General features: G+C 49.0%; 2 protein-coding genes across 4 annotated transcripts; one reads left to right on the plus strand and one right to left on the minus strand.

Annotated features, from left to right (window-relative positions):
• The first annotated feature begins 1,566 nt into the window (after window positions 1-1,566).
• On the plus strand, window positions 1,567-7,565 carry bmp3 (bone morphogenetic protein 3). Its single transcript, XM_028996043.1, has 3 exons — window positions 1,567-1,960; window positions 3,078-3,907; window positions 5,727-7,565. Exons 1-3 carry the CDS (start codon window positions 1,729-1,731, stop codon window positions 5,916-5,918), a joined length of 1,254 nt encoding a protein of 417 aa, XP_028851876.1. The 5' UTR covers window positions 1,567-1,728; the 3' UTR covers window positions 5,919-7,565.
• On the minus strand, window positions 7,312-20,348 carry prkg2 (protein kinase cGMP-dependent 2). 3 transcript variants are annotated; one of them, XR_003751231.1, is made up of 20 exons: window positions 20,276-20,348; window positions 19,041-19,431; window positions 17,760-17,926; window positions 16,906-17,019; window positions 15,768-15,873; window positions 15,549-15,612; window positions 13,953-14,030; window positions 12,858-12,952; window positions 12,689-12,757; window positions 12,090-12,188; window positions 11,788-11,932; window positions 11,491-11,627; window positions 11,317-11,406; window positions 9,819-9,960; window positions 9,573-9,736; window positions 9,296-9,418; window positions 9,153-9,215; window positions 8,437-8,503; window positions 7,809-8,174; window positions 7,312-7,604 (listed from the first exon to the last, which is right to left on the minus strand). XR_003751231.1 is itself a non-coding variant. In XM_028996041.1 (19 exons), the coding sequence occupies exons 2-19, from the start codon at window positions 19,409-19,411 to the stop codon at window positions 8,079-8,081; spliced, it is 2,190 nt and encodes a 729-aa protein (XP_028851874.1). In that variant the 5' UTR covers window positions 19,412-19,431; window positions 20,276-20,348; the 3' UTR covers window positions 7,312-8,078. The 3 variants fall into 3 exon arrangements, 2 of the variants coding, with proteins under 2 accessions (XP_028851874.1, XP_028851875.1); XM_028996041.1 differs by having other exon boundaries at window positions 7,312-8,174; XM_028996042.1 differs by having other exon boundaries at window positions 7,312-8,174; window positions 19,041-19,455; window positions 20,276-20,347.
• Window positions 20,349-22,009: the final 1,661 nt, after the last annotated feature.

A 22,009-nucleotide genomic window follows, 5' to 3' on the forward strand; every position in this document is an offset into this window, starting at 1 on the left:
ATTCCACCCGGGTTTTACACGGGGCCCGTCGCAGTTGCATTTAATCACCAGAAGGCCCTCTGAGATTGGCCGCTGAATGAGATCCTCTCCACAGTTAAAGCCTGTTCGGCTTCTCTGTCCCACAGCCTTCAGATGTGGTTCCACGGCAGTGATGGGACAACCCACGGCACTTAAAACGGCTAATGCACACACACACACACACAGAGAGAGAGAGACCACGCAGCAAAAACACTTCTTACAATCACACACACACATTTCACAACGCTGCTCATTTAAAACGCTTCATTAAACACAATCCTGTTTCCATGGAAACAGTCTTCTTCTCTTTTGAAGTCTTCATTTTCTTCGCCACATAATTCGTAGTGAGGACCCCATTCTCAATTGCAAGACACACACACGCACACAGACTCACAAGTATGAGTCACTGTACACACTTCAGTCTCTGCTGACATCAAATACACACACACACACACACACTTAAAACAGGGCAATCTGATCTACAATCCACAGCTCTAGATCTGGACCAACTTACACATCCAGTGGAAAAAATTTATTATTACAGTCCACTTTTATAAAAAGTGAAGGGATTGTCATTGTGATACACAGCAGCACAGCACACGGTGCACACAGTGAAATGTGTCCTCTGCATTTAACCACCACCCTTGGTGAGCAGTGGGCGGCCATGACAGGTGCCCGGGGAGCAGTGTGTGGGGACGGTGCTTTGCTCAGTGCACCATGGCGGTTCGGGATTCGAACCGGCAACCTTCTGATTACGGGGCCATAATGATGTGCATTAAAATTAGATTCCATGTATTCAGATACCATAATTAAAACAGTCGATTTCATTTTTATATAAGAAGCATATATCTCACTGTTGGGCGTGCAAGGTGGGCAGAAGTCAGAAGTTCAAGAGAAGCAGACTCCACGAGGGTGGGGATGTCGGACCTTCAGCATGTCACGTGTTCAGGGTGGGAAATTATCCATCGTCACCATGGTCAGATGATGCCTTTTATTTTTACTTTGGGATGGACAACATGTGGCAGTTTTACTCTACTGTATGAGGATATGAGTGATATATATAAGCGAAATATATGAGTGATACATATAAGTGATATGTGAGTGATATGAGTGATATGTATGAGGATATATACGAATGATATATAAGTGATATATATGAGTGATCTATATGATTGATGTATATGAATGATATATAAATGATATAAATGAGTGATATATATATGAATGATATATAAGTGATATATATGAGTGATCTATATGATTGATGTATATGAATGATATATAAATGATATAAATGAGTGATATATATATGAATGATGTATAAGTGATATATATGAGTGATATGTATGAATGATCCCTGCACGCATGCGCACCCAGAAGTCCATGTCCCTGCCCAGAATGTCACTTCAAAACGACAATCACAGCAGCGACAACAACATGCCACCAGATTTCGGGGAGTGCTAGAAATAAAACCCTCCCCGCACCTTCCAGCGTCTCCCATTGGCTGCGGCGGAGGGGGTGAAGCCTGCTGACTGCGGCCAGCTGCAAGGTGGAGGCGCGGAGGTCGCCGCCGCCCTCCCAGGATTTAAGAGCCGCCGTGGCGCGCACGGGACGAGCTCCTCTCCGCGACGCGATTTTATTTCATTTCGTTTCATTTCCAAAATTCTAACACAAGTCAGCCCGACCGGAGCAGCCCCGACAGGCAGCAGCATGGCCGGCCGACGGCGCGCCTTCCTCCTGCTGCTGGGATGGAGCTCCCTGTGCTGCGGACAGGGTGCGCGCCTGAAGGAGCACTTCTCCGGCCTGGCGGCGGCCAGGGGGGCTCCGGAGCCGCCGCAGGACACGCTGTCGGAGCACATGCACATGCTCTACGCCAAGTACAACCGCGCCGGGTACCCCTACAAGGACGGGAACACGGTGCGCAGCTTCCGAGCGCAGCTGGGTGAGGACGCGCCGCTCGTACTATGATGATGATGATGATGGTGATGATGATGATGATGGTGGTGGTGGTGGTGGTGATGGTGGTGATTAGACAGACCGACCGACCGACCGGTGTGTAGAAGCGTTGCGCTCCTCCGGTTCGCCAGGGGTCGGTCCGTGCTGCCGCCCTGCGGCCAGATCCGGAAGTGCAGGCGCACCGATTGGACTTCCAGACAGGGAATTATCAGGGAATTGTCGTTTTGTTAATGGCAAATAGTGCAGCAGCTAAAAACGTCTCCCTTCTCGCTCTTAAAACGCACGTCCTGACACTCGCTTACGTGCCGAACGTGCCGGGCAAGTGAAGTACAATTCAAGATATTTGGCTTGAAACTGAAGAATTAAATTATTGGCTCAGACAAAGTGATGTACATTTACGGTATTTATCAGACACCTTTATCCAGAGCGACTTACAATCAGTAGTTACAGGGACTGTCCCCCCCCCCGGAGACACTCAGGGTTAAGCGTCCTGCTCAGGGACGTGATGGTTTTAAGTGGGGTTTGAACCTGGGTCTTCTGGTTCACAGGCGAGTGTGTTACCCGCTTTGCATGTAGAGGATGAGAGAGAGAGAGTCGACAACACGCCAAGCTGCCGATATTCAACAATAATGACATAAATGCGGTTTTAAATTCTGCTCGGCACCCAAACGCTTTTTTAAAGTCTGGAATTAAATAATAATAAAATGAAATCACTTATTGACTGTATTGAATCACATGTTCCTGTCTTTACCGTCCCGTGACCACCAAAGTAACAACCACAATATATTTTTGGACGAGCAGCATGTCTCAATGGCGACACTTTTCCTACTTCGGTCCTCTCTGGACAGCCTAGAAAAGAATGGAAGAAACCATTTCATTTATTTACAGCATTTACCAGACCCCCTTATCCAGAGCGACTTACAGTCAGTAGTTACAGGGACAGTCCTTCCTGGAGACACTCAGGGTTAAGTGTCCTGCTCAGGGACACGATGGTAGTAAGTGGGATTTGAACCTGGGTCTTCTGGTTCACAGGCGAGTGTGTTACCCGCTAGGCTACCATTGAATGAAGTGAAATTTCAAGTCTTCTGTTTTGTCTTCATCAGGCACCATGGACAGTAAGCAGATGCACGTTTTCAACCTGACAACACTCACCAAGTCCGAGGACGTCCTCTCCGCCACGCTGCATTACTTCATCTCCCACGGCTGTGCGCGGCCCAAGCAGTGCCCTCGACACGGCGCCCGGCAACGCGACCACGCCCAGCTCGGCATCTGGAGCTTCGCCGCCACCAACACCACCGCCAGGCCCCTGGGACACTTCCGCGTCAACGTGTCCACGCTCCACAGGGACTTCGTCTCGTGGCAGTGGAAGGACGTCACCCGCGTGGTCAACCAGGCCAAGCGGCACGACGAGCTGCTGATCGGCATCGACGTGGACGCGCACGGGAAGAAGCTCCTGTCCGACCGCACCCCGTACATCCTGGTCTACGCCAACGACTCGGCCATCTCCGAGCCCGAGAGCGTGGTCTCCACGCTGCAGCGGCGCCAGGGCCCGGCCACGCCCGGCCCGCACGGCCGCAACAGCTCGGCCCTCGACAGGAGGAGACGCTCCGCCGGCGTCCTCCTGCCCCTGCAGAACAACGAGCTGCCGGGCCCCGAGTACCCCTACCAGGCGGCGGGATGGGACGAGGACAGGCCGGCCAGGCGGCCGCGCAAGAAGCCGCGCAAGAACCCGCGCCACAAGAACCCGCTGCTGCAGTTCGACGAGCAGACCATCAGAAAGGCTCGGAAGAAGCAGTGGAACGAGCCGCGGAACTGCGCCCGCCGCTACCTCAAAGTGGATTTCGCGGACATCGGGTGGAGCGAGTGGATTATCTCCCCCAAATCCTTCGATGCCTACTTCTGCTCCGGCTCCTGCCAGTTCCCCATGCCCAAGGTAATCCAGCAGAGCTCCTACTGACACCGGGGCTGGCCTGTAGGGTCTAGGTCCTTCTTCTAGTACTCAGCCCCTGCTGACAGGCCGAGGAACCGGCACGGCGCTTGACCGGCCAGTGATAGGCAGTTTCCTCCATGAAGATCTTCTGTAGACGCTTGGATTCTACCCGTTTTTGGTTATATTTTTATTTTGCTAATTTCATGATGTCTCCCAATTCAGGGAATAACATGTGAATATAGAACCATTATTTAAAGGCGCATTTTATTACATAAACCAGAGCGATTTGGCCCCGAGGCCATGTGCTTGTCATAGAAAGCGATTAGACTCCAATTGGCCAACTATTAGTCCCCATCACTGTATGTAGGTCCCTGTATGTCCCTCTAGGCAGGTCCCTGTATGTTGCTGTATGTACATCCCTGAATGTATGTCCCTGTATGTAGGTCGCTGTATGTCCCTGTATGTATGTATGTCCCTGTATGTTGCTGTATGTACATCCCTGTATGTAGATCCTTGTATGTCCCTGTATGTAGGTCTCTGTATGTAGGTCCCTGTATGTCCCTGTATGTAGGTCTCTGTATGTAGGTCCCTGTATGTCCCTGTATGTAGGTCTCTGTATGTAGGTCCCTATATGTCCATGTATGTAGGTCCCTGTATGTAGGTCGCTGTATGTCCCTGTATGTCCCTGTATGTCCCTGTATGTAGGTCTCTGTATGTAGGTCCCTGTATGTCCCTGTATGTAGGTCTCTGTATGTAGGTCCCTGTATGTCCCTGTATGTAGGTCTCTGTATGTAGGTCCCTATATGTCCATGTATGTAGGTCCCTGTATGTAGGTCGCTGTATGTTCCTGTATGTAGGTCTCTGTATGTAGGTCCCTGTATGTCCCTGTATGTAGGTCTCTGTATGTAGGTCCCTGTATGTCCCTGTATGTAGGTCTCTGTATGTAGGTCCCTGTATGTCCCTGTATGTCCCTGTATGTAGGTCTCTGTATGTAGGTCCCTGTATGTCCCTGTATGTAGGTCTCTGTATGTAGGTCCCTATATGTCCATGTATGTAGGTCTCTGTATGTAGGTCCCTGTATGTCCCTGTATGTAGGTCTCTGTATGTAGGTCCCTGTATGTCCCTGTATGTAGGTCTCTGTATGTAGGTCCCTGTATGTCCCTGTATGTCCCTGTATGTAGGTCTCTGCATATAGGTCGCTGTATGTCCCTGTATGTAGGTCTCTGTATGTAGGTCGCTGTATGTCCCTGTATGTAGGTCTCTGTATGTAGGTCCCTGTATGTCCCTGTATGTAGGTCTCTGTATGTAGGTCCCTATATGTCCATGTATGTAGGTCCCTGTATGTAGGTCGCTGTATGTCCCTGTATGTCCCTGTATGTAGGTCTCTGTATGTAGGTCCCTGTATGTCCCTGTATGTAGGTCTCTGTATGTAGGTCCCTGTATGTCCCTGTATGTAGGTCTCTGTATGTAGGTCCCTGTATGTCCATGTATGTAGGTCCCTGTATGTAGGTCGCTGTATTTCCCTGTATGTAGGTCTCTGTATGTAGGTCGCTGTATTTCCCTGTATGTAGGTCTCTGCATGTAGGTCCCTGTATGTCCCTGTATGTCCCTGTATGTAGGTCTCTGCATGTAGGTCCCTGTATATCCCTGTATTTAGGTACCATGTGGAACGTTGCAGTTATGTAGATACTAGCGGGACACCTTGTGGGAGTGTAAATGTGGTAATCTTGTGGTTTATTTGGTGTTGGTACTGGTCGGGGTTGATTAGCGCATGGCGGCGGATGCTCTGTATGCTGACGTTTCTCTCCACTCCCCCCCCCAGTCTCTGAAGCCCTCCAACCACGCCACCATCCAGAGCATTGTCCGGGCGGTGGGCGTGGTGCCAGGCATCCCCGAGCCCTGCTGCGTTCCAGAGAAGATGTCTTCCCTCAGCATCCTGTTCTTCGACGAGGACAAGAACGTGGTGCTCAAGGTGTACCCCAACATGACAGTGGAGTCCTGCGCCTGTCGATAATAATAATAATAATAATACGCTGGAACTGAACAGACGTTGAAGGAGCCGTGAAGGTGGCGCTTGTGGACGCTCAGAGGACCGAGGGGGACGGGAGCGGCGACTCGGCTGGTGGCCGTGCGGAACGTTGCGGTGAACTCTGTTGGTGAGGAACCTCTGAGCCCGGCCCTACAGTGCGATTAGACTGTCCGCCACGCCCATCCCCAGCCCGCCCACCTTCACTATGAGATATTTATCCATACAGCTGCTATGTAGAGAAACATATTTGACTGAGAAGCCATCTTTTATCTTCTGTGGGGTTCTGCTACATTTATACCATGTTACACTTTGCAGAACAGTCCGGAAAGAGGCAATCACTATTCCGTCGCTTTTGCACTTCAAAGCTACAAACTTTTACAAAATTATCCACGCAAAGGGCTTATGTTGTACTGTGGTCTAATCATAACTTCATATGATTTCGCCCAAGAGTTTTCTTTATGGGAGTTATGTCTATTGCAATATGACCAAAAAACTTTATATAATAAACCTGGGTGCCATTTACAGTCACGTACAACAATGTACATGGTCAACAGATTCGTATTTTTGTACCAACATCATTGCTCTCTCTCTCTCTCTCTCTCTCTTGCTCTGTCCGTCTCTCCCACTGTCATTGCCTAAATATGTATATAGTTTTAAATGTTAAAAGTACGATATCTGTAACAAGTTCCGTTTACACCACAGTCTATTAAAGGTATTTTACATCGTTTTAATTTTCGAGCTCGGGGCATCGCACCTCCTAATATATCAGCTCTGGTCTTTTTTTTTTTTTCCATCATACCACTATAAAAGAGCCACCAAACCATGCCTGAAGTCCTATTAAACGGGGCTTTAATGTGCTTTTCCTGGTGATAGTTCTTCTATTTTCCAGCTTCCTGGAAGCCGAGGCAGGAAGGTCCAGGCTGTTCGTGGGCGTGATATTTACATTCAATATATTTATTACAACCTCAATATGGAATTTAGAAGCTAACCCAGACTTTTTTTTTTTTTTTTTTTGTATATTCGACTTGTATATACTGTATCCTAGTTGAAACATCACAATGACAGAAATATCTTCAGACCATAAAGTATTTTCATTAAACAACATATTCATTCTTCAGATAGATCCACTGTTCTTTGATGACTTTATGAGAAAAATATGATAAAACGATAAAAAAAAAAGAAATTTGTTCATATATATTTTATTTTGTATTTTTATTTGTTAATCTACTTTATTGCAGATGCATGGTTATGCCTATTGCGCTCTGGTCATTACTTGTGCACAATTTACTCTATGCAATGAAAATATACATATTTTTTTATATACAACAAAGATGTTAATTTATATAAACCTCAAATATTAACAAGAATATAGCCAGAGCACTCCTCTAATTTGTATTTTTTTATTCCTTCCTACACCGCAATGTATAATCTATTTTGTAAATGTTCTGCTGAGGGGGCAGGCTTGTATCATAAGCTTCATAAGAAAGTATATTTGTATAAATGCATTTATTTATTGTCTGTATTGTGCCTGTGTGCCACGTTCATCTCCAGTCAGACAGGAACGACCTGGGGCTTGATGGGGTCCACCTTTCCAACAAATGCATCAATAAAGTTACTCATGAAGTCCACCAACCAACCTCTGTTCTTTTGATAGGCCAGGCGAAGGCGTTTCTGCAGAGAAGACCACAACTGTGTTTATCAACGAGCTCACTTTATATGTAGAGAGGTGTGGAAATGTACAAAATACAGAATGGATTCCAGAGGTAAATAACACAGAAAAGACACAAAAAAAGACACAAAAACAACTCAGTATTCACAAATGCATTCGAATACTGCAGACAAATGCAGTATTCGCTTCTCAAAAGTCCTACAAACCCTAGATCAAGATGTGCCCATCTTCTACAAGGTCATGTCTCAAGAAACACCTCTGAAGGTGCATGATGACCTTTGACCCAGGTCAGCCGCAGCTCCAACCCTTCCATGTCCTTCCATGTGACCTGTGTGGGCACAGCTCTGCTACCACGACACATGCTGGAGAGGCGTGGCCGGGCACAGCTGCGACTTTGTTCCCGGACTGTAAGTGGGCGAGGGAGAGCACAAGAGAGCGAGAGAGAGAGAGATGGAAAAGGAGGCAGTGGGGGGATCTCAGAAGTCCATATCCCAGCCTGTCAGCTCATCTGGGGGGATCTCCTCATCTGGAGGGTACGTGTCAAAGTAGGTGTGGTCGGTAGGGCCGTTGAGCTGGCGAGAGAGAAACACCGAGCAACCAAAATGCATCATTTTTCTCCATGAGACTCACCACAGATCGATCCAATGAGAGGTGAGGATTCCTTTAGTTTGAAACCCAATGGAGCTTGGGGTGGAATGGTTAATACTGCACATGCAGCCCACATCCCTCCGAAAATCATACTGGAAAATCTTTACATGGAAATTGTCAAGAAACGTCGAAATGATAATGGCTTTGGTGGATGGACGGACAGATGAATTTGGTGAATGAATATACCTCTCGTTTCAGGGGTGACTTCAGAGTTCGGCCTTTCAGTCCCGTCCAGCTGAAGCCATTAAACCACCTGGAGCGCAAAAACACAGGAGAAGTTGGGTCAGCAGGTCTCCAAAAATGACTGAACCACTGGAACCGCGGGCCGAGCCACTAAATGAATGTGGTTTAATGGGATCGATCAGAATCCATGTTATTAATTAAGCGACGGCCATATAAGGCTCTTCATGATTAACCCCGCATTTGAAATGGGTAACCGAGTAGCCGATAAGGAAATACAGCGTCACTGATCGTGGTTAATAAGTCACTACGGACAGCGGAACCTAAACGATTTCCACTTCTTTCTGCATGAAGTCCGATACCGGCAGACGTGGAGTCGAACCGCTGAACTTTACTGCCATCTACAGGACGGTGAGGTCAAGGCCAAGTGCTGCGCTCTGCTAAAGTGAAGTCACCTCGTACCATGGCCCATTCTACATCTGTCCAACGAATCCTTTTTTAACCTTTCAGCGATGTGATACGGAACTTCCTGCTACGGAAATTCCCAATTCAACAGCAAACAAAGCAAACCCCGATGCCTGAGGGCAGGATGGAGGAAGGAGGGACGCGAGAAGGTCAAGATCGTTATCAGCCCATCTGTTCACTTTCACCGTATAATTCAATTGGAGCCCCTCGAAGCGGCACAAGCTCGCGGTAAGGACCGAATACTTCCCGTGTCTCACCTGTGCTTTTTGATATCAGTTATCCCATTCTTCAGATGCCCCAGACGTTCAGATGGATTTTGTCTGCAGAGGGCAGAATGGACCATGAAAAACTCGGACGTTCCTCCGTCAGTTGAGCTTAAACCTTTTAGAAACGTCTGTACCTGCACAGTTTGCGGATGAGGTCTCCCGACCTCTTGCTGATCTTCTTGGGGAAGTCCATTTTCTCGATGCCCTTCAGGATCAAGGTGTAGGTGACCATCTGGTCGGTGCCAGTGAATGGGGGACTGAATAAAGCATGGCAACAATTTATATGATATCAAACACATCTCAGGTACGTACGGATTATTCTGTGTGAGAACGTTACATATTCAGATAACATTGTGCAAAATAAATCCGACTGTCAGCCTGCAGTTGTCCCCAAAAGGGTGAGGTACAGACCTTCCTGTGAGGAGCTCAAAGACCAGGATGCCCAGGGACCAGAAGTCCACGCTGAAGTTGTGCCCTTTGTTCAGGATGATCTCCGGGGCCACATACTCTGGAGTTCCACAGAAGGTCCAGGTCTTCTGGCCACACTTCATCTTCTTCGCAAACCCAAAGTCCACCTGAAATAGAGCACCGTTTCAAATGCAGAGCCAACCATATAAAACCAGCGATTTTCCTTTAGCGGAGTCGCTCGTCACCCACCAGCTTAATGTAGCCTTCCGCGTCCAGCATGAGGTTCTCGGGCTTCAGGTCCCTGTAGATGATGCCACTGTGGTGGAGGTAGTCGAAGGCCTCCGTCACGCAGCCAACGCAGAACCTGGCCGTGTGCTCATCAAAACTGCCCCTGGGGCCGGAGAGACCGAAGCGTGAGGAGCTGCCGGTCGTGACCGCGTACGCAACCGTTTATAGAGACCAACTGCTCCCCAAAAGGCACGGACATTTCACAACAAGAGGAGCCGTCCAGTCCCGTCATTTACTAATTACGAATAAGCAAGAAAGTAAAGATTTGAAAGAGCCTGAAGCACCCAGCGGTTCTCAGCCCGGTTCTCACTTTCAACCATTCTTCCATGCAAAAGGTCTCAATGAGGTCCTGCTCTGTTGAGATCTACTTTCAGTGGCGTTTAGGAGAGGGGAGTGGCAAAACCCCCCTGAGGTACTCCACTGTAGATTCTCGTCGGACGGCCGGTCAACTTTAACCTTCAGGCCGCGTGACGTTTGCCGGAATTGAACCGGTTTTTGACCTCGATAACGTCTGTGAAGAACTTCGCTCTTCACAGCATCTCACCGCAAGGCAATCTCCCTTCATACACAACCGCTCAAAAGTTGGGATGCATCTACTCATTTATGGGTCTGGCAATTTTATAGAACAAAACTAAAAACGCTATGAAATAAAAAATGTCAGGTCACGTAATAAAAAAATAGCAAACAAGGCAAAAAGTTGAAGATTCGCATCTCTCCAAATCTTGCCGCCTTCTGTCTTGTCTTCTCTCCACCACCTTAAGTTGGACAACGGGGACGGTTTCCAACAGTCCAGAAGGTTTATAGTGATCACGTTCCTATCATTCACTCAAATAAATGAGCGTCTCATCGAGCGGCTGATGATCACGCCATGAAGGTAAAAGGAGGAAACACCCGATTCATCAAACATACTTCACTTTCTCCTCATACAACAAATACGAAATCTGTTTCTCCAAAACAGCTCCATCTTAGTCTCCATAACCGCCACAGAGTAGGGGCGTCCAGACTTTTGTCCAGACAAATACTGGGTGGTTGTGGCCGAGTGGGTAACACACTCGCCTGTGAACCAAAAGACCCAGGTTCAAATCCCACTTCAAATCCCATTGTGTCCGTGAGCAAGACACTTAACCTGAAACTACTGACTGTAAGTCGTGCTGGATAAGGGCGTCTGGTAAATGGTGTAAATGTAAATGTTTTGACTGGTAGTGTAGGTAGGACCAGGGGTGTGTCCACAGGCCAGAAATCATGGCCACTCTTGAAACTTGGTTGGCCACCCTTTGCATATGTTGACTTTAAGAAGATAAGTAAGTTGTGAGGAGTTCGCATTGCACCTTTAAGTTAGGGTGACCAGATCTCCTCTTTTCCCCGAACATGTCATCGGGTTCTACGCGCACTTCCAAAAAAGTCTAGACGCACCCCTGCGTTTGGCCCTGAGAGCATCTGACCACGCTGGAGCACCGACCTGTCTCTCAGAAGACTCCAAATCTCGCCTCCCAGGCAGGCTTCCAGCAGCATGTACACATACTTACTGTCCCTGTAGGTGCGGTACAGCCTGTGCGTGCAGAGGAGAGTCAGTTCAAATCAATTCTGCAAGGTGCCGGAGGGGAAGCGGGGAGGCGGGCGGAGTAAACCTCACTTGACCACGAAAGGCGAGCTGGTCTCGGCCAAGATCCTGCGCTCCGAGTGGATGTGCTCCTCTTGCCGGTTCTCCACCACATGCTTCTTCTTAATGCACTTGAGGGCGAAGGTCAAAGACTCGTTCTTCACCTTCACCTGTTGGAACACGCCTCGGTCATCTCAGTTCAAGCCAGAGCAGAAGACAATACCTGAAAATGGTGCCAATTACAATATTTTGTAATATTTTGTATTTTGGAAAAAAAGGGGGTTGATCGAGGCACAATGAGCTGACCAGCTCATGGCCAGCTCCACTCACCAGCTCCACCCTCCCAAAGCCGCCGACCCCGAGCGTGGTTACGACCTCCAGGCTGCTGAAGGACACTCTGGAAGCAGCGCTGGGCTCCGTCAGCCGGATGAGGTCGACAGAGAGCGGGGGGCTGGACTGGGTGTACGTCAACTTCCTGCCGTCAATCAAATTCAAATGCCTCGCTCGTATGGCCTTTTTTTTTACAACATTCTGCTGCGATTATGATTAATGATGCCTGCAAACACCCTAAGTGTGAGAGTCGTTATATTTTTGGGTGCTGGTGGCATATGGCCCTAAAACTAAACACTCACTTAGCATGCCTCTTTCTGTCATCGCGATCCAGAGTCTCCACGTAGCCTTGGAGGTATTTCTGAAGCTCGCTGAACGTCCCCACGGTTTGATTGAAGGTCCTGGAGAGAAACAGAAATTCTAAATTTACAGCATTTGGCAGATGCTCTTATCCAAATGTCCAAAATATGGAAATATGTAATAAATATACAATGTGTTGCATGCTGGGGTGTGTGCAGCAAGCAACATTTATTTATTGTATATTTATTACATATTTCAATATTTTGAAATATATACACACACACACATACACACACCCCAGCAAGCAACATTGTATATTTATTACATATTCAAAACATTTAGCTAAAGCAATCTGTAGATTTTCTTGCACTTACAACATCGTTGCCACAGTGTTGCCAGATTATCAATAAAATCATGCAAAGAATTCACACAAAACTGCAGAAATGATCTGATCAGAATTTAACTGGCACAAAATTAAATGAAAAACGGGTTCCTGTTCTCCTCAAAACCGCCCAACCTGGAGACAAAGGTACATGATGGACACGTCCATCTGTGTCACGTGCTGGTAATGATGTACAGCAGCAGCAAGCAGGACACTCACTCCCGGTCGATCACCAGACACTCCACTCCGTTCTCATCCGCGACGATATTGGCCGACCTCACGTCGTCACTGTCCCCCGGAGGAAAAGGAACGCCCGCCGGTTATCAATTTTTCATCACTCGTTTGCAACAGGAAGTGTTGGGTTAAGGTGAAAGGTCGGGCGTGTCACCTGATCAGGGCTTTCTCTCCGAAGTAGTCTCCTTTCTGCAGCATGTTGATGATCTGGGGCTCGGAGTGGTCTTCTGTGCTTTGGGTGACTTTCACCTAAAGCAACAAAAAGGCACAAAACAGTTCGAGTGAAAGTGATTATCCGTCCGCTGGTTTTCAGTAACAGCATTATAATTTCAACACCCTATTATGTCTCCATAGCAAAGTCCAAAACAAGAAAGGAACATGTGGCATATTATTCCTTTATAATAGCATCAGTAGGAAGTTGTGTTCTGGTGCAAAGCAGCTCAGCTGCGACCCAGGTGGCCCGATGGGACAAACTGTGTCATTAGTCCCCCTGTGTCCGCACGGGACAGCATCGTTTCCTGCACTAAGAGGGAAAAAAGCCACAAACATCTCTCTCTCTCTCTCTCTCTCTCGCTCTCTCTCTCTCTCTGGCGAGATCCGGCTCAGCTCTGTCTGAGCACCACCACGCCACGCCCGGCCCGGCCCGGCCCGGCCCCGCCCCACCGCAGCTCAGCTTACAGGCTTATCGTCCTCTCCTACTCCCCCCTCGGCTCCACTCCCTGGCCACGCCCAGGAAGGACTCCGTTGTGTGCATGGTTGGTTTAGCTATTGTTTTAATTAATAACTGAATGTTTACAATAAAATGTGATGTTTAAATATGGTGCCTTTCATCACTCACCCATTACACGCATCACGCCGACCAGGGATGTATAATTATTATCTTTTATCCATCTTCAATAAACTATTATAATAATATATATACTGATTAACTATATCTTTCATCGGACCCTTTTACCACTGCTACATCAGACTACTTCTAAGTTCTATGTCTCTTTTCTGCACTGTGTATAAATAGCGCTCCGCTAAGACACAGGATGATCTGACTGAGCAGTGAAGGTGACTTAAATGTTCAATCGAATGACATATTAACTTCTTTTTAAGCAGGATTGTGCTAAATCAGCATATTTTACTGCATCAAGAATGATTATACGGAATTACAGAAATATCTGTAGGAAATGTGCACTTTTCCACCTTCAGAGGACACACTGTAAGAATACATCACAGACAGGGACAGTGTGACGTTCCATACCTTTCCATTGGCGATGATGTAGAACGTGTTTCCCTCCTCGCCTTCCCTGATGACATAGTCTCCCTTGTCATAGTACTCCTGAGGACAGTGTTGGACCAGGACGTCATTTACAATCAGTAGTGACAGGGACAGTCACTCTGGAGACACTGGAGTGTGGTAAGTGGGGTGAGAATTCTTTCTGTAAGCAGTACGACGGACCCACAATTCAGATGGACGAGGTATGATGCCACCTGCATGCAAGGTGTACGTGATATTTCCCACATAAGGGTGGTAGTAGCCTAGTGGGTAAGACACTCGTCTGTGAACCAGGAGACCCAGGTTCAAACCCCACTTACTACCATTGTGTCCCTGAGCAAAACACTTAACCCTAAGTTGCTCCAGGGGGGGACTGTCCCTGTAACTACTGATTGTAAGTCGCTCTGGATAAGGGCATCTGTTAAAATGCTGTAAATGTAAATGTAAATTTGAATATTACAAGAAGCTTCATTTGTGATTAATTGCTATGAAGTCTTTGCTAAATGTGCCACATTTATTGCCTCACAGCGCAAGTGACAGTAAAGCCTTTTTGTTGCCTCACACACTTACATTTACATTTATGGCATTTACCAGACGCCCTTATCCAGAGTAGTTACAGGGACAGTCCCCCCCTGGAGACACTCAGGGTTAAGTGTCTTGCTCAGGGACACGATGGTAGTAAGTGGGGTTTGAACCTGGGTCTTCTGGTTCATAGGCGAGTGTGTTGCCCACTAGGAACCATCATGCATCATCAGAGACGCATCTCCTTATTTGGCACATACGTCATGTAAACAGAGCCTGTTTTACCCCGGTTTTACCCCGGTTATCAATGATGCTGACACGCATGAGCCGGCTAGACGGTTCTATCGACCCGCCTCATTAAGTGAAGCCGCTGGGACGCCCACGCTGGAGAACACAGGAAGCATTCGGCACGGCCCTTTCTCTCCTGGCACGCCGGTCCCCGGCGCTTAATATCGGCGTGCGGATCTGCGCCACTATCGGGTTTCACGCCTGCGGAGTCCCCTGGAGAGGAGAGCAGGACTCTCACATTCCACCCCGGGGGCCAAGCAGGAGCGTCCATGATTCCCTGATGCACGCTGGCAGAGACGTTCCCCCTCACGGCGTCCGAAATCAAGACGAGGCGGCCCGCTGGCGGCGCCATGGTCAGGCGCGTTAATCAGCCGCGCGGAGAGAGAGGCCAGGTGCACACGGTGAAATGTGTCCTCTGCATTTAACCCGTCACCCTTGGTGAGCAGTGGGCGGCCATGACAGGCGCCCGGGGAGCAGTGTGTGGGGACGGCGCTTTGCTCCTGATTATGGGGGCCACTTCCTTAAGCGCTAGGCCACCGCCGCCCCATACTGTACACGCGTGTGACACCGGAGCTGGAGTCACGTCCATCAGCTGGAGACCGTCGATTATAAGACGCACCCTCCTTTAAAAGTCGTTTCTAATGATACATTTCATTCGGGTTCACATAGGGGAAGTGACCGTGACTACCGGGACAAGTGGGTGACATTTTCACTCGGTCAGACATACGGAAAAGGTTATATTTAAAATTATGGCGAAAAAACTTTACTCACGACTTCCAAGCAGTCGACAATTTTACCGAGCTTGTCCTCCGGTAGACTCGCCAGCAGAGAAACGCTGGGGAAGAAGGCAGGAATGAGCCATATTTCCACACAGGGAGGGAATTTGAGTAATTTGCAGTTTCTTCTCTCGACCCCTCCCAGGATTACACCGGCAACGCGGGGCGTGGCGCGGGTGGGGCGTGGCGGGGACGCAGCTGCCCCTCCGCTCACCTCCTGAGGAAGCTGCGGTGCTGCTCGTGTCGGCTCTGGGCCGTCATGCGCATGATGTTGTGGAAGACCTCGCGGTCCAGCCTCCAGGTCTTCACCCGGCTGGCAGCTGGAACCCAGAGCGACACCGTGAAGTACGCGGCGCGCCACAACCGACGCTCATTTTCACGCCAGATTTAAAATAATGTTGCTGTGTACGCAGAATGTTTAAATTCATGCATTAAGACATTTATTCTCTGAAATGTTAAAACGCCAACGTATGTGTACATACATGGTGGTAAAAGTCAAAGTGAAGTGATTGTCACTGTGAGACACTGCAGCGCAGCACACGGTGACACGGTGAGACGTGTCCTCTGCATTTAACCGTCACCCTTGGTGAGCAGTGTGGTGGGGTCGGTACATTCATCATGGGGACCTCAGTGGCACCATGGCAGTTCGGGGCTTGAACCCGCCACCTTCTGATTACGGGGCTGATTAAGCGACAAAAATGCTATGCAGCCAGTTCTGTAATTCCACTTTAAACCTCAGGAGGAGACAGTGAGTCCACATCCAGTCCGCTCTCATACAAACACGAGAAGATTAAGATTATGAGCCCATCATGCCGCCGTTCCTTTCACCTCTTTATGAACGGATTGTTAATCGTTGCTGTCAGAAACTTTAGACTCCGCCCTCTGGTGGATTAACTTTGGCAGATAGCCAATGCTACGCAGGCCACGTTAAAGGACCAAATGGATCATTCTCGTAATGACCACAGTGTGTGGAGGTGTTTCTGTCACGTTGTGACGGGAGGGCGAAGACGTCCCTCGAAATATCAACTCGGCTGCATCCTGTGAGTCACCGTCAAAAGGCGGCTAATGAGGTCAGTGCCGGATCAAACCCAGCCAGAGCTGGGAGAAGGTGCTCGCTCGGCCATCACTCCCCACAGGGCATGCAGACGGAGGAAAGAACACGACGTCCAGAGACGACCAGGTCCACAGGACGCGAGAAGCCGTTATAATGCGTTTTCCCCCGCCTAACGTCACAGCCTGTCGAGGTTGAACTCCAGAGAGGTGCTGAACTGGAGAAATCACCACGCTTAAAGTTTACCGATTTTAACACTCACGAGCACAGTTCAGGGTGGGAACGCTGGGAAACAACTCACCGGTCACGGACGCCGTCCTGGTGCAGTTATATAAAATGGCCAGTTCACCAAAGGTGGTCCACACGTCCATTGATGTGAGGAACTGGCTCTGCTGGTACACGTCCAGTTTACCATCTGCGGGTCCAAAGACAAAGCGGTCAATAATCAGCATGTTGGCACATACGTTGTTCGATGATTAAACACTATCGTATCATAAATATGGCTGTCAATCGATTACAATAAATCAACCGATTAATCTATGATTTCTTTGCGATTAATCACGACTAAAGCTACGAGCTAACACTACCGTCACAGGTACCGCAAGCAGCGCAAGACGACGGTATGATGCCACCTCGTGCACGGTGAATCGGAAGCGCCTCTGTTGATGTACGTGATATTTCCCACATTTGAATATTACAAGAAGCTTCATTTGTGATTAATTGTTACGAAGTCTTTGCTAAATGTGCCACATTTATCGTCTCACAGCGCAAGTGACAGTAAAGCCTTTTACATTTTACACAAGCACTTACATTTACATTTACGCCATTTACCAGACGCCCTTGTCCAGAGTAGTGACAGGGATGGTCCCCCCCCTGGTGTCTTGCTCAGGGACATGATGGTAGTAAGCGGGGTTTGAACCCGGGTCTTCTGGTTCAGAGGCGAGTGTGTTACCCGCTAGGCCACTACCACCCTTCTTCTCATTTCTATGTCATCACAGCTGGGTGACGGTCACTTTTATGCACTGTTTACCGCGTTCTTCCACCCAACCGGTACAACGAAACGAATCAAAAACCGGGTGCCGTATTACAACCTTTACATCCTGAAGCGGACCTGAAAGGTGGTTCGAACCCGAAGCGGTGAAAACGTGGCCCCACCTGCCAGCACGAACAGGTGGTTTCCTGGCTCCCCCTGTTTGATGACGTGCTCCCCCTGCTGGTAGGTCTTCTCATACATGCACTCCACCATGTCTTTGATCTGTTGTGGCTCCAGCCTCTTCAGGTACTGGTTCTTGTTCAGCGAGTCCGTAATGAGCTTCTTCACGCTGTCGAATGACGAGAGCCGCATTTACACCACACGGTCTAACATCTGCGTGCGCATGCAAACATCGCGGCTAAAACCTGATCTTGGAAGCTTCTTCCTCTGAGGAGTCTTAGGAGGTTTAGAGGGCTATGCTATAGAGGGGCTGGAGGTGAATGTCTGGGTGATGCGGACTGATGGACTGGACGGGGCTTTGTCCTCGTCCTCTCGGTAAAAACTCATTAGCGCCGAGTCCTGAACATGCAGAGAAGGCCGCTAATGAACCCCGGCGGGGAGCTACAGGGGCTCGGCGCTTGGCCAATGCCAGCTGATTACTTCAAGCAGCGTTTTGTGAACGGGACACATCGCGTGTCAGGAAACGTGAAAGTGGAGTGATCGTAACTGTGAGACGCTGCAGCACAGCACACGGTGCACGCAGTGAAGTGTGTCCTCTGCTTTTAACCGTCACCCTTGGTGAGCAGTGGGCGGCCATGACAGGCGCCCGGGGAGCAGTGTGTGGGGACGGTGCTTTGCTCAGTGGCACCTTGGTGGACCGGGATTCGAACCGGCAACCTTCTGATTGCGGGGCCGCTTCCTTCACCGCTGGGCCACCGCCGCCACCACGGCGTGCAAGAACAACCTTCAAACACACGCTTCACCTGCAGTCACGCTTCCGTGGACTCAAACCGCGCAGGCTCTGCTCAGGTCGTAACATAATTTGGTGTTTTATCCACATTTGGGAAATATTTCTAGCTCGTGCAGAAACAGGATGGACGCCGAATGGCTCCAAAATGCCAAAATCAGTTCATTTTAATTTTTCAATCGAATTGCTGTGCGATTTGTGTAACGACGTCCAGTGGATAATATGCACAACGGTAGAAAAATACGTCAACGCCGGATCACGAGTCTGACAAAAAATGCTAAATTTATGCTGGTTTGTTTTTGAAATTGAGACTTTTTCTCTACAACCCCTACAGGACAAATGAAGATCTGCTTTCTCTCTTTTCTCGTTTTTCTTTAAAAAAAGTGGCAAGTTATGACATAAACATATAATTCGTACATTCAACTGGAAATTCCAACTGTGGTCAAGCAGGCCTCTGGATCATGTTTTTAAGGAGGAGCGGCCCGCCGGGTCTCACCTGGTCTCTTTCCACACCCGGGCCTTCTCGAAGCAGAACTCCGGCAAAGAGCCCGAGTCGTACGTTCTGGAGGAGGGTTCCGCCGACACGCCGGCCTTGGCGCCCCTCCTCGGGTCGAGTCCCCCGGCGCCCTGGTTGGGCCCGGTCTGGGGGTTCTGGGGGTTCCGCCGGTCCTGCGGCTGGAGCGCGAGCAGCCGCTCCTGCAGGCGCCGGATCTGCAGGTCCCTGGAGCCCAGCTCCTCGTCGCGCCTCCTCAGCGCCGACTCCAGCTCCTCCACCTTGACGCGGAGGGCCCTGCAGCCGGAGGCCCTGCAACCGGACCCGGCCGCAGAGCCTTTCGGGGGCTTGGTCTTCACGGAACCGTTACCCATTTCCGCAGCCCTGGCCAATTCTACACCAGAAAAACAGACGCTGTCTGCGTGCAGGGAGGACGGGGAGGCGGGGAAGGGGAGAGGGGCAGGGATTTGCAAAAGATCATCGGAACCCCGTGATTCTCCACCCGATCAATAATTCAGGAGCTGTCTGAAAAGTATCGAATGGCACGAGGGGTCGGTCCCAGCTGGGAGCGCGGGGAAATGAGTATAAAAATATACGTGCATGCGTGTGTGTGTGTGTGTGTGTGTGTGTATAGTTCACAGCAGAACCATTCTGGCCAGGAAAACATCAGGCAGGAAGAATAAAGCTCCAGTGTACAGGGCGCCCACCAGAGAAACCCCCAGAAAAATGCCTGGCGCCGCCACATTTACATTTACAGCATTTACCAGACGCCCTTATCCAAAGCGACTTACAGTCAGTAGTTACAGGGACAGTCCCCCCCTGGAGACACTCGGGGTTAAGTGTCTTGCTCAGGGACACGATGGTAGTAAGTGGGGTTTGAACCTGGGTCTTCTGGTTCATAGGCGAGTGTGCTACCCACTAGGCTACTGCCACTCAGGGCCACTTTACGGGACACTCTCTCACCAGGTCTGCAACTGGAGCGTCGATGAAGGTGAGCGACAGAGTCAGCACATACGGAATAAAAATATGCATGAAATTAAATCCAGAAATAAAGGCGGCCGGGGTGAGTTTGGCACGCATGTGCAGCGATTACAAGTTGCGCATCCGACGAGAGAACATGAACAATAAAGCGGCAGGGAAGTGTGAACGCACGACAGTAAAACAGTATTATTATTATTATTATGCGTTATTATTACTCTTTATTATTAAAAGAAGGCAGAGAAAGGGCGCAGACGTACCGCGAAGGCTCCCGGTCTCCGGCTCGTGCGGACGCGCCGTGGTGCGCGCGGCGGGGGGGGCGCGCGCCCGGAGTCCGGCGGACGCCGCCCGTGCCCGCGCGCGTGCGCGTGAACGCGTGAACGCGAGCCGAACCGGGAGTCGACTCTCGAGGCTTCGTTCGTTGGCCTACTGGACCCGAGACCGGAAACGCCGTTTGATGTTGTTATCGCAACTGTGATTTTTTTTTTATTCCGCTCCTTTTTCTTATATAATCTAGCTCACCTTCTATTTGCCAGTAATATAAATTTGGGATAATAATAATAATAATAATAATAATAAATAATGGGATAAAAGACTGACTGTTGGTTGTCAGTACGTCGTCATCTGGTCTCAAAGCAAATTCTTTCCCTTCAAGCGTGTGTACATGTACCAGGACATGAAAGCTGATGGAAATTAGCGCTTGGGGAAGGGGCGGGTCTTTACAGCTTTTTCTTTTTTTTTTTTTTTTTACTGAACACATTACGCGATTAGCTTGGAACACATTTTTATTTAAACTGCTTAACACGGTCAGCCGGCAAAGAATCGGCACGAATCGACTCACTCGAACGATGCTTTCCAGCTGCGCGTTTCGCGTCGTGAAAGGCGCAGACACTGTAACCCATTATTCGGCCCACAGAATTAATAATTCCTGACCACAAAAAGCATAAATTCAAGCGGCTTAAAGGTTAAGGTCTATCTATCTATCTATCTATCTATCTATCTATCTATCGTCTGTCAATCTATCTATCTATCCATCTGTCTGTCTGTTTATCTATCTAATTTCCCCTTGTTGGCCGGCAGAGGGCAGCAGTCCCCTACACTCCCACTCCGTACCTCTGTATTTCAGGGAACAAGCAGTTAAATATAATTTGATGTTTACACATAAAAGTGATCCTGACCTGCCGGTTCCAGGTCCCTTCAAAATGAGGCCCTGATAAATGCTGATTTATGTATTATGATCCTTTATTATCTGACCTCTGCCCTCGTTTCCAGGGGTGGAATGGTACAGTAAGTCGCTGTTCTTCTTACGAACAGGCTGTGCAGATCAGCTGGGACATCAGGCCTGAGCGGAAGATGCTTGGAGGAACATTTATACATTGTTCCCTTCTGAATTTCAATCCTTCGGCATAATGAATAGACTGTAATTCATGGGGTGGCAGTGGCACTTACTACCATCATGTCCCTGAGCAGGACGCTTAACCTTGAGTGTTTCCGGGGGGGACTGTCCCTGTAACTACCAAGATGGTCTGGGTAAGGGGGTCTGCTCGGTGGTAGTTTTCGATATGGGTGACATCACGGGCATCTGTCACTATTTTTTAATTAAAATTACATTCGCGCCCATGCTGCCCCGACATCATGCCAGATCATTTTTTGGACTGCATGGGCACAGATCGGTTTTCTATTCTGACTGGCACAATCGGCATCTAATAACCAGCTCCCAAAATAAAGCACAAAAAAAACCCAAAGAAGCAGAAAAAGCACCAGACATTGTGATACAGGCTTATAATTTGCACCGATGTTTCCAAAATCCATCACACCCATATATGCGGGACGTGAGGACGAGGTTTACATTTACAGTATTTATCAGACGCCCTTTTCCGGAGTAGTTGAAGGGACAGTCCCCCCCTGGAGACACTCAGGGTTAAGTGTCTTGCTCAGGGACATGATGGTAGTAAGTGGGATTTGAACCTGGGTCTTCTGGTTCATAGGCGAGT

This window comes from Denticeps clupeoides, chromosome 11 (genome assembly GCF_900700375.1).
Source record: "Denticeps clupeoides chromosome 11, fDenClu1.1, whole genome shotgun sequence".
Taxonomy (NCBI): Eukaryota; Metazoa; Chordata; class Actinopteri; order Clupeiformes; family Denticipitidae; genus Denticeps; species Denticeps clupeoides.

What these genes read in the sequence shown, in the direction of transcription:
- prkg2 (XM_028996041.1), bottom strand. Translation starts at nt 19,411, where the DNA reads ATGGGTAACGGTTCCGTGAAGACCAAGCCCCCGAAAGGCTCTGCGGCC. An exon ending in CCACCTGTTCGTGCTGGCAG is followed by an intron (nt 17,020 to 17,759) that starts GTGGGGCCACGT and finishes TTGGACCCGCAG; the next exon opens with ATGGTAAACTGGACGTGTAC. An exon ending in ACTGATATCAAAAAGCACAG is followed by an intron (nt 8,504 to 9,152) that starts GTGAGACACGGG and finishes TTTGCGCTCCAG; the next exon opens with GTGGTTTAATGGCTTCAGCT.
- bmp3 (XM_028996043.1), top strand. Translation starts at nt 1,729, where the DNA reads ATGGCCGGCCGACGGCGCGCCTTCCTCCTGCTGCTGGGATGGAGCTCC. An exon ending in CAGCTTCCGAGCGCAGCTGG is followed by an intron (nt 1,961 to 3,077) that starts GTGAGGACGCGC and finishes TGTCTTCATCAG; the next exon opens with GCACCATGGACAGTAAGCAG. An exon ending in GCCAGTTCCCCATGCCCAAG is followed by an intron (nt 3,908 to 5,726) that starts GTAATCCAGCAG and finishes TCCCCCCCCCAG; the next exon opens with TCTCTGAAGCCCTCCAACCA.